This window comes from Centroberyx gerrardi, chromosome 13, assembly GCF_048128805.1.
Source record: "Centroberyx gerrardi isolate f3 chromosome 13, fCenGer3.hap1.cur.20231027, whole genome shotgun sequence".
NCBI classification, from domain to species: Eukaryota; Metazoa; Chordata; class Actinopteri; order Beryciformes; family Berycidae; genus Centroberyx; species Centroberyx gerrardi.
In genome coordinates, this window is record NC_136009.1 from 7,278,692 (window position 1) to 7,290,464 (window position 11,773).

General features: G+C 45.2%; 1 protein-coding gene across 1 annotated transcript in view; it reads right to left on the reverse strand.

Annotated features, from left to right (window-relative positions):
• Positions 1-6,681: 6,681 nt before the first annotated feature.
• zswim5 (zinc finger, SWIM-type containing 5) overlaps positions 6,682-11,773 on the reverse strand; it is a 58,337-nt gene continuing 53,245 nt past the window's right edge. The window contains exons 12-16 of the mRNA XM_071918548.2: positions 11,424-11,559; positions 10,973-11,130; positions 10,478-10,641; positions 9,718-9,799; positions 6,682-9,519 (exon numbers count right to left, since the gene is read on the reverse strand). Of these exons, the coding sequence (XP_071774649.1) occupies positions 8,657-9,519; positions 9,718-9,799; positions 10,478-10,641; positions 10,973-11,130; positions 11,424-11,559 (1,403 nt within the window). The 3' untranslated portion in view covers positions 6,682-8,656. The remainder of the gene's footprint in view (positions 9,520-9,717; positions 9,800-10,477; positions 10,642-10,972; positions 11,131-11,423; positions 11,560-11,773) is intronic.

Genomic DNA, 11,773 nt, shown 5'->3' on the forward strand with positions numbered 1-11,773 from the left:
ATACAAGTATTTTTTCATTATTCTCCTATTCCTTATAGCCAGTGTGGTTTCTACACTGATTTTTTCCCACTTGCCAGTCCCATCCCTGTTGTAAGCAATACTTCCCTTCTCCACAGCTTCAAAATGTTGCTTGTGTATCTTGGACCTAAAGGTTGTGATACAACAAGCAACATTTTGGAGAAGATGATGACAGGGCAACGTGTCGGTCAACAGGAATTGAAGTGAGACTTGCAGCATAATATCATAGCATTAGAAGCTACCATGTAGACAATGTGAGAGTGTTTATCCATCTACTTGGGCTGTGTAATCCTACAATGTTGACCAAAATGTTACACAGTGTGCGTATGACAGTTCTAAAGGTGCTAATACACCTGGCAGTTTTTTGGGGCAATGTACGCAACACTCCCAATACTAAATAACCAAGTCAAAACACAAGGTTAACATCTATTCAAGTGTTGACTTGCAAAAAGACTTTCCTGTGTGATTAAATCAACAATGTAAAGGCAACTTCTTGATCGATCTTGATCATCATATTTGCCCAGACATTTATTTTCCCTGCTCATCTCTGGAACCAAACAGAACCAACCAGGATCTGTGTGTCATAAGCTGAATTCTACTGTCAGTGACTCAACAATAAGCCCATTCCTTTCCACAGAAACAGTTTCCCTGAACACCGTCATTTGTGCCAGAATCAACTGTGTTTGAGTGCTTTTACATCTATTCTGTAGTTGTGATCGTTTGGTAGTTGGTTTGTTTGTGTCGTTTTTTCTGCACTGTTGATTTGTCATCCAGTAACAAAACATCCATGGACTGGATTGAAGGAGACAGGGTCATCTATAGACCCATCAAAGTATGTGAGCATTGTTTATTGCAGTTAAATTGTAAAGATTTTGACCTGTAATGTAAAATGTAGCATAAGAGGCTTTTGAGTGACATTATCGCATTTCCTTCAAAGGTATTGTTCAATGTACCGGTGTACACAGACACTGTACAGCTCTGCTGGGAGATGAAGTACTATCAAGTACAAGTAAGAACCACTTTTGTTTCAGGCCCGCACAAAATAAAATACCTGATAAATTCTGGTTAAGTGTCTCCTATGATTATACCTGAGAACATCTGATGTTTTCTATTGTCTTGTAGAAAAAAATGATGGTGCAGTTTCTGAGGCTTCAGCAACAAAAACAGATCCCATCTGAGCTGACAGCTGAGGACATGACTGACTGGCTGGTGGAGCGGGGCAAGAAATCTCTCAGGGAGCGGTGAGACTTACTGAGACACATACAGACAGTCCACCACTGAACCTATCATCAACTCTGCTCATGTTAAGCTAGTCTGTTACTTATGAGAAGAAAATAGAGCAACAGTTAAGATGACCCTTGTTTTCTTTCTATTTGAAGATTGTGGAGGTTTGATCTCGAGGGTTTCGATGAAAGTGTCCAGCCTCTCCTCACGCTGGTAAGACCATTATCATGAAAATGCTTAGTTTGGAGTAAATCACATAACGCTAGACTGATCCTGTAAATGTGTCAGATCTGAATGGTGCATCCCATTTCTTGTTTCAGGTGTGGGAGGTGAACATCAGCATGAAAATGCTGGTTCTTGAGTTTGAAGCCCGAATGGTGCTCAACTCACCAGAGGCAGACAGTCCTTGTTTTCAGTAAGTCACATTAATAAGATTAGATGAAACTTGAATGATTCCTGTGGGGAAATTTTGTCTTTTCAGAAAATGTGTATTTCAACTCATTTTGAGCACCTCTCATTGTCAGAGACCCTCAGATCATCCGTCTGGCTGACAAAGCCATCAGGAGCCTGATGGAGAAGCAGCAGCCCGGCTCCAGCCTCCTGGGTCCCCAGGAGGTGGTGATGTTGGTTGTGCCCAAAGTGCTGCAGGGCTTCTGGATTCATCCGGCGAGCCTCTCGTCCGTCATGCCCCCACTGCAGCTCAGCGACCTGGCTGTCGGAGTCACACAGGCCGTTCAGGACAAGCTCTCCGCTTCTCTGACCTCCATGGACCGTCAGGCCGCCTTCTCCCGCTCCATCCGGGACGAGAAGGTCCTTTCCATCCAGGAGAAGCTCAGGGAGAAATACACACCAGACCTCCTGGTGGAGGAGCTGAACCGCTTTGGGCCGGAGTTGCTGACCAGGATCGTTGACGTCACAGTGGGGGAAATCTGTGTGATGTTCGAGCCCCAGAAACACGTGCTGAACACCAAAGAGGTAAGAAGACCTGTGCAGATGTATGATCGAGTAACTGGATAAGATACTGTATAGTAAAAAAGAAAACATTTTTTATTTTCTAAAATTCAAATGGCTTCTCTCCCTCTTTAGGTGGAACCAGGTGATTCCACTCAGCCAGCTGTAGTGGATGGAGCCGTGAACTCCACCCCCCTTGATGGAGATTTGAGCGAGGAGCCCGTCCTGGAGGAGGACACAACACCAAGCCCAGAAATGGACTCTGCTGTTGCTTCAGCTCCTCTGGTTCCTGTGACCCTCCCTACTGAAGCTCCTCTGGTTCCTCTGAGCCTCCCTACTGAAGCTCCTCTGGTTCCTCTGACCCTCCCTACTGAAGCTCCTCTGGTTCCTCTGAGCCTCCCTACTGAAGGTCCTGTGGTTCCTCTGAGCCTCGATGCTGAAGCTCCTCTGGTTCCTCTGACCCTCCCTACTGAAGGTCCTGTGGTTCCTCTGAGCCTCGATGCTGAAGCTCCTCTGGTTCCTCTGACCCTCCCTGCTGAAGCTCCTCTGATTCCTCTGAGCCTCCCTGCTGAAGCTCCTCTGATTCCTCTGAGCCTGCCTACTGAAGCTCCTGTAGTTCCTCTGACCCTCCCTACTGAAGCTCCTCTGGTTCCTCTGACCCTCCCTGCTGAAGGTCCTGTGGTTCCTCTGAGCCTCGATGCTGAAGCTCCTCTGGTTCCTCTGAGCCTCCCTACTGAAGCTCCTCTGGTTCCTCTGACCCTCCCTACTGAAGCTCCTCTGGTTCCTCTGACCCTCCCTGCTGAAGCTCCTCTGGTTCCTCTGACCCTCCCTACTGAAGCTCCTCTGGTTCCTCTGACCCTCCCTACTGAAGGTCCTCTGGTTCCTCTGAGCCTCGATGCTGAAGCTCCTCTGGTTCCTGTGACCCTCCCTACTGAAGGTCCTCTGGTTCCTCTGAGCCTCCCTACTGAAGCTCCTCTGGTTCCTGTGACCCTCCCTACTGAAGCTCCTCTGGTTCCTCTGACCCTCCCTGCTGAAGCTCCTCTGGTTCCTCTGACCCTCCCTACTGAAGCTCCTCTGGTTCCTCTGACCCTCCCTACTGAAGCTCCTCTGGTTCCTCTGAGCCTGCCTACTGAAGCTCCTCTGGTTCCTCTGAGCCTGCCTACTGAAGCTCCTCTGGTTCCTCTGACCGTCCCAACTGAAGCTCCTCTGGTTCTTCTGAGCCTCCCTACTGAAGGTCCTGAGAAGAAGAACAGTGTCCGACGCTTCTTCCGCCGGCTGTTTAAAACACTCTGCTGCTGCTGCTGCTGTGCAGCCGAGGAAACAGAGAGGGACTGAAATCCCACTGCAACAAATACATTTAGTGTTGCATTGCAATCAGTCCATGTCAGTCAATTTTTTTTTCATTTACTGTGAATTGATGCATTGTAAAATTAAGAAATTATCATACAGGAATTGCATGTTGCATAGACATATACAGTCAACTTCAGAATTATTGTCACCCTTCATAAAAATGAGCAAAATGATTGTATGAAATAAACAATAGGCTACTCATATTGATTACATTTTTCTGCTCAAACCTTTGGGGAAACTACTTACTTTCACTCTAATTAAAATTATAATTTTTTTGAGTAATAGTATTCATCTCAAAAACATAGGGTTCAAAATTACTGGAACCCATAAAGAATATTTAAAATAAAACCAAAGAAAGTGGCGTCTGAAATTCTATTTTTTTTTTTTTTTAAATTGATCTGTCTCCAGAAACTGTATTGCTGCCTTTCATAATTTCCTGTATCACTGGGGTAAAAATATGAGGTTGCATACATGTAAAATCCCTTTGTCATCCATCACTTTGTGGAAAACCAAAGAGCTTTCAACTCAGAGGAGACTGATAGTTGTTCACCTATACAAATCAGGTAACGGAAATACCACTAAGCACAGTCAATAGCAATAATCAACAAGAAATCTGGAACAGTTGCAAATTCACCAGGAAGAGGACGCATATGCATACTGTCCCCATGAACAGTGAGGAAGATGGTGAGGGAGGCAAAGAAGAACCCAAGGATCACAGATTCACAGCTGCACAGTTTAGTGGAATCGTGAGGTCATCAAGTTTCAAAATCAACAGTTAGATGCCTCCTCCATGTCAACAAGCTCTTTTTCAATCTGTTTTGCTGCTAGTGGTCCAGAGGCTCTTGTTAAGATCGATGGCATAATGAATTCCACTAAGTATCTGGATATTTTAGCCCAAAACCTGGTTGCCTCTGCCAGGAGGTTGAGACTTTGACCTTTCTACCAGACAATGACCCCAAACATACATCCAAATCATCACAGAAATGGTTGCGTTAACACAAAATAAATGTTTTGCAATGGCTATCACAGTCTCCGGACATGAACCCTATTGAAAACCTGTGGTCTGAATTGAAGAGGGCAGTCCAGTATTTAGTGCACTACCATGCTTTTGAGATGATGCAAATCTAGCTCATACCAACCACTATACATATACATTGTGTTAAAATGTTAGCATACATATTAGCAGGCCTAATAAACCTAATAGATCATTTCACTCATATGCCTTCTGGAGATATGCCATACTACACATTGAAAACCACTGTATTAAAGTATTAAAGCAAGTATAGAAATTATTAATATTAGTATTAGTACTAGTAAGTATTAAAACAGAAGCAGGTGTAACGTGTTTCACACTTTATTCATAGAAAAGCACTGAGATTCCAACACAAATCAATATAAAATGGTAGTAGCGTTACATAAATAGTAATAAATTCTCGCTTTATAGACAGTAGCTCAAGAAGTCGCACAAAAAATTACAAATAAAAAAAAAAAAAAACAAGTGTTGATGATGAGCTATCATACTTCTGTGGCAACAAATACTGGAAATACCTTTTTTTTATAATCAGTAGCACAAAGAGGCAACAAACACTTTCAATTTTCCCTTAAGTTAGAAAGAATAAAAAAAAAATGGAGAAATAGAACAGAATGGGAAACAGTAGGTGAACTAGTGAACAATCTCTACCAGCAAATATTACTGTCTCTTTCTAAAAGAAAAACAAGGAAAAAACTGAGGAACTGGTTGATACAACAGAGAGAGAGAAAAAGAGAAAGAAGTCAGAGGGAGGAGTTTGTTGCTGTAATGCTGTCAGTTGAACATAATGCTGTACAACGCATCGCATCCAGGCAGCCGGCTGTACCTTCCAACTTAAGCAGCGGGTAAAACAATGCCTCTCGTATATGAAAAAACCCCAATTTTGTCTCATCTCATCCTGCGAAAACCTTGCAACTCCGAACTAACAAACCTCATCTACCCAGGCGAGGAAAACGTTTCGCGACACTGGGATCGAGCCAAACCTTCGACACCGTTGCAAAACGTCAAAAAAATACATGGACGTCACGGAGAAAACCAGTTTTTCCGTGCGTCGTTTTGGGAGATACAAGGTTCCTGCAGGGCACCGATGATACCGGAGTGCGATAAGTTCGGACAAAACAGAAGCCGATGCATCGCGTAAAAAACTAAAAATCCTCCTAGGTGAGAGGGAAAGAGGCGATGGACGACAGAACGTGAGGAAAAGAGAAATGACCGGATAGAAAAGGCGAACCCGGCCGGCTGTGTGGGCTAAAGGGAAGTTGAGAGAAAGCGGTGGAGTGGGGGGTTTTGCGAACTGAACGGGGGACGCAAACACGAGTCTCTTTTGTTCGCACGTGGCACGCCGTCGCCGTTTCCAATTTTCTGACCTTTTGCTTATTGTTGTTCTCTGTCATTTGCGTTGCCGCAACATGACGCAACACTTTTTCTCGACTTTGAGAAGACACTAAAGGCTTGAGTCCTGATTTAAAAAATAACTGAAAGAAGTAAAGCAAAAAACAAACTTTGTACATTGATCGGTCCAAAAAAAAAGGCATCTTCCACCGTTTACAAACTTTTCGCTAAATTTTTCGCTAAATGTTGCAGCGTATGCAGGCTGGCTACTGCGCATTGTCCGAATACAAGCATGCTTGCGTCTCGTCTTCGTCTGTTCCCCCTCCTCTTAAATAGTGGTTTCCGTCCCCTCTCTTTAGTTCCTCCCTTCTAGGTCTGTGTTTGCGTGGGGGAAGGGGGGAATCTTTAAGAGGTGACACGACCATCAAGTGGTTCTGCATAGTCAGGTTTTGTATCCGTTTACAAAATGAATGCCTTCCGTATTTTCCTCGACTCCAAATAACATGCTTCCTTTTAGAAAACATCTTTTTTTTTTTTTTTTTGCAAAACTAAAAATCACAAAAAACGAACATACAAATCATAATAGTTATAATAGCAAAAAACAAAACTGAAAGAAATGTACACAGGAGCACCTGAGAAATGCCTTGAAGTCTTTGCTCTTACAAAAAACGTCGTCACATTCCCCGCCCGGAAAACAATTCAAGTACACCCCCCCCCCCGCCCAAAAAAAACAACAAAAAAAACAATACAAAGAAAAAAAAAATAACATACTGATCATAAATAATTATAACTTTACAATTTTCTGAATTGACACTTTAATATTTACAATATCTTAAATGCTTAATGCTACTACTTTTTGTTTTGTTTCTTTAAGTGATTTCCCTGAGAACTGAGTTTAGCCTCTCTTTTCTCTTCTTTCTTTTGCTCGCTTTTTTCCTTTTTTCATTCTTCTATCCGCGTTTCTTCCGATTCAAAAAACAAAAAGGCCCGGAGTCGGGAGCGACTACCCCAGGCTGGGTGAAGGTAGCTCTCGTGGAATGTTAAAAAAAAAAAGCAGACGTGAAAATGGTTTCCCCCCTGTTCCCGAGAACTTTCTTTTTTTCTGTTCTTGCCGCCGAAACTGAACTGCCAACTCCGTTGCGTCTTAAATAGAATCCGGTTCCGTTTTTTTTTTTCTGCGCTTCCTACTCAGTCGTACGAAAGTCTCTAAGCGATCAATAAATAAATGCTGAAGCAGGCAGGAACGTACTGAGGAGGTATATGTGTGAAGTGCTTGTACGATGACATTTAGTCCTACCGCTAAAAGATTCAAGCTCTTGCTGTACTGTATACTGCCATTATCAGAAAAAAAAAAAAAAACACTTTGCCACTGGGTAAGAAAACGAAGGACACACGCATGAACACCCTCCATAAAAACGAAAAACCTAAAAATACATCCCGTGCCAAGGCATGTGGTCTCAAAGTATGCATGGTTAAATCGTGTTGATCCATAAAATATACAGTATTTTTTTTTTTCTATTTGTAATCTGTAGCGTAAGACAAGGCCACTCATCTTCACAGTCCGTAATCGTGAGAACCATTAGCATTCACAGCTAACAGGAGTTGCGTCGCTGAAATCAACAAGTTCCTGACAGAATATAAGAAGAAATGAACGCTGCCAGGCAAACGAAAAGGTAAGCAAGAGACTTGGCTAATATTGCTTATCGACTAAAATCGTGATCTAGCGGGTGGAAACTGAATCGTTGGGAGTCTTAGAAGTTTTTAGATAGATAGATTTTTGATAGCAGGTTTTGGCCACAAGAAGCTAGACAGCAGTGCAGTGGTATCTCCGGAGATGGGAATACTGCGAGCCCCACCGCTCATCACAGTCGTATTATGTCAGTGTTAATAAGCTTATAGGACATACAGATATATATATCGACATGTATGTGCACGTATAGCCTCGGCTACTCTACCCTGAGCCTGAAGAATGTTGCTCTCAGGCTCCTGCACTTGAAGACATGCACTCTGTGAAGCGACGCGGTTCTTCGTCTATAAACCTGTGTCGTCTGTTGGACTTCTACAGAGAGACCACACACACACACACACACACGTGTAGTTCGGTATTCCGCCTCCTCTACTCTACGATGCCCTGAATGAAACAAGAGGCCGTTTCTGATAGAGACATTAAAGCTGACGAATAATACAGTCGAGGTATGACGGTAACACTGTGTGTGTTTTTCGACCTCTGTTTTCTTTTTTTTTTGGAATGACATGTTTCTTCCTCCTTGAACACCACTTCTTCTCCACCCCAGCTGAAAGCATCCCGTGGCTCAAAGTAAGTACCCCATACAACAAAATCATTTGGTTTTTATATATGTGCCACCTCAAAAGTTTCTCCTTTTTTTTTTTTCCACATCACAATCTTTTGACTTTTTATACTAGATTCAACATTAGTCGGAGGGGGGTAAGAAAAAAAAATGCTTTGTTTTTGTTGTTTCTTTGAAATATTAAGCCATTTCCCCCCCCTTTTTGCAGTCTTAAAGTAGAGCAATGTACTGTGAACGCTTCCCGGTTCACATTCGAGAAACAAAACAACGAAAATGGGACAAAAAAACGTAAGACTCAGTCGACAAATGGCTCGACGTGGAGAAGTAAAAATACGAGAAATCCAAAAAACCTTAAATAGAAACAAATAAGTCAAACTAGTTCCCTAGAAGAAGGTCCCTGTGAGGGAGGGGGGGAGGGGAGGGGGGGTGAGGGGGTAAGCGGTCAGCCAAAGCGCTCCCTGACCAGCATCATGAGTTTCTTCTTGCCCTTGTAGATCTGTTTCAGGTTGTCTATGAACTGGGCGAACTGAATGTGCCCGTCCTGCGCCAGGAGGAACGTCTCCCGCGCTTTGCTCAGGAACTCTATGAACTCCCCGTAGTGCCGCGGGCTGATGTGCGTCAGCCGAGAGTGCGTGGTGTTGATGTACGCCGAGATCGTGGCGTCCAGCAGCTGCCGCAGCGGCGCCTTGTCCGTCGACATCAGCTTCCCAGAGTTCCGCCTGCCGGGGATGCCGGCGAGGCCCGGCGCCGTCATGGTGCACCGCCGCAGGATGTCGGACAGCACCGTGGCGCAGTGCACGCTCTTCACCACCAGCGGGATGATGGCCGCCAGCTCGTTTTTGCCCAGGGAGTGGCTGAGCGCGCAGGCCCAGAGCACGTCGTTGATGGCCGGGTGCGTGTCCTGGTTGTACGCCAGGTTGAGGTGGGTCATGGCGAGCGAGGCCAGCTTGAACGACCGCAGCGGGTACCCCCGGTGCTCCATGTACCGCGCTATGGTGAACAGCTGGGAGTAGGTCATGCCCGTGGACGCCGCGTCGATCACGATCTGGTAGGCCGTCTCGAAGGCGATGTGGTCCTTCTCGCAGAGCGTGAGGGCCGACAGCGCGCAGTTCTGCGGGTCCTTCATGGCGCACTGCAGCGCCAGCGTGCGGGCGCAGCTGGCCAGCTCCTCGCGCTGCGGGTAGTCCAGGCTGAGGCGCAGGATGGTGTTGTGGGACATGACGGTGGCCGCCACGATGCTGGTGGCCTCGGTCGGCGTGAAGAGGGTGTACCAGCTCTGCAAAATACTGACCAGCGCCCGCAGACCTGAGGACGGGAGGAGAGAGGAGAGAGGAGGGTTTAGCATTCATTGGGGACAAGATGTACATGAGAAGAGAAGAGAAGAGATTTGTGCTTCATTCTGAAATGACACAGACTGACTTCGATGCCATACAAAACACCTAGGAAGCATCATTTCCCAATTTTGACTTGGTGGTATGAGAGTACAGAAAAGGTGTTACGTACCGACTTCAGTGGCACAGGTCACCAGCCAGCGAACCATTTCTCTCCTTCTCCAGTTCAGAGTGGACAGAGTCATCCTCATTACCTACACACAACACATGCAGAGGAAGGGGTTTAGCAGTGGTGGTAGCAGAGGAGGTGAGTGTGCACAACAAAAGCAGATGTGACACTTTGCAAAATGTAAATGAGAACCGACGCTCGCATCTGGAGAAATCCTCGGTGTTTTAATTAGCAACTTTGGAATCAGCTAGAAAGTTACTTTTTCTCGCTTACCTCTGCCTTTCACAAACAAGGTAACATGGGATGTGTCAGAATTATACAGATGACATACTGACTTTCTGTGTGTATACTGTGATCCTTGCATTTTAGGGGGTTTTAATAGCAATCGGGCTGATAGGCATTCAGCTGACACTTCAAGAAAAAGAGGTGGGTGAACCCTCGACGACTCTGTTGCCTCCATAATCTGAAGAGTTTTTCTGTTTACTGTGACCGAAAAGGCTTAATTATGTGGTTTCTTCTTCTCAACAACAGCGAGGCACTGTGTGATGTTTTCTCTGTTAATTTGTACTGAGGTTGTGGGGACTTGCGAAAATTACAAGTTCAAGAAAACGGTTGCCATGTTTTGCTTGGTAACCGTGATTTAGGGTGCCGTGATTCTTTGTGGTTCGGTGGTTTATGAAAATTGCGGTTATACTGTATGAAATCGACTCGGGCATGCTTACATAACCTCTCACTCTCTCTCTCACACACATACACACAGTACCTGCAGTCCTAGCTCCAGTGCCACGTTGAGCAGGGTTATATCAGGAGGGCTGTCTGCGGGTGTGGCGATCTTAAAGGCGTCCTGGGCCAGTTTGAAGATGAGGGAGGAGGAGTGGATGTTTTTCTGGATTGCCTCCAGCACTGTGCGCAACCTTAGCATGTCACCTGAAGAGCAAGAGAGAGCGCAAAGTAAGGATCTCATCAAAATTCACACTTTCTAGCAATACTGTTTAACCAACAGCTATTTTCTAGAGGACAAATATGGTTTCTGTCTAACAAATGCATTCAAAATGTTAAAGTTATCTGGTAAAAATTGCATAAATTTTAGCTGAACCTCATCCCCAGAGGACATACGAAGTAGGTGTCTGTTTATGTGTGTATTTGTCTCAATTTAGATGCTTATGTGTGTGTGTGCATCTGCAAAATTGTCTTTTGATCGTTTCTAGTTGTATGGTGAATTGATACGAGTGAATGCAAATGTGTGTATGTGTATTACCTTTAGCAGCGGTGAGCATGGTAGAGGCCAGCTCGCACTGCTGCGACTCCAGGTGTCCCAGTGTGAACCAGCGCGGGTATCTGCTGGGAACGATGGAGATGCCGTGGTGGGGGTGGCCCACGTCCCCGGAGCCCGCCGACGACTCCAGCACCGGCAGCCTGGCATGAGACAGGCAACGTCAGTTAGCGCTTGCATCATTGTTGAGCTAAAAGCTTGCAGAGTTGCTGGCAACGGCAACATGTTATTCTCTTCGGTAAAGCCAAGGAAAGGCTTATGGGAAATGTAGTCTTCAGTTTGAGAAACACTAGCAGTAAGAATACCACTGGTGTGAGATAGAGGCTACCAATCATCTCCACCACGGTCTCATTTGCTTACAGTAATCATACCAAGATATCACAATTGATTTAACAATGGTATATTGATGGTTATTGAAGTGAATAAGCAAGCTGACCTCATGGCGCGGAGTGCCACTTTATACGCCAGGTCCGCATCGTGTGGCAGCAGCGCAGAGAAGAGGTACTTGGCGAAGGTGTGCATGGGAACGCTCTCCCTGTGGATGACCTCGCCCAGACCGCTGAACGGACCAGCTAGACGGAGAGAGAGGCAAGAAACAATGTGAAGCTTGTCTTTCTTCTGAGGAAAGCGTGAGAGACAGAGGAGGAAGAGGAGAAAGAGCCATACACACAGGAGTACTTACTTGCTAAAGCAAACAGAACAAAACTATGCAGCACTACCTTCCAGACTGAGGCTTTAAATGCATGCATCTAGATTATTTCCCAACAAGATTCAAGAAGGGTTCCC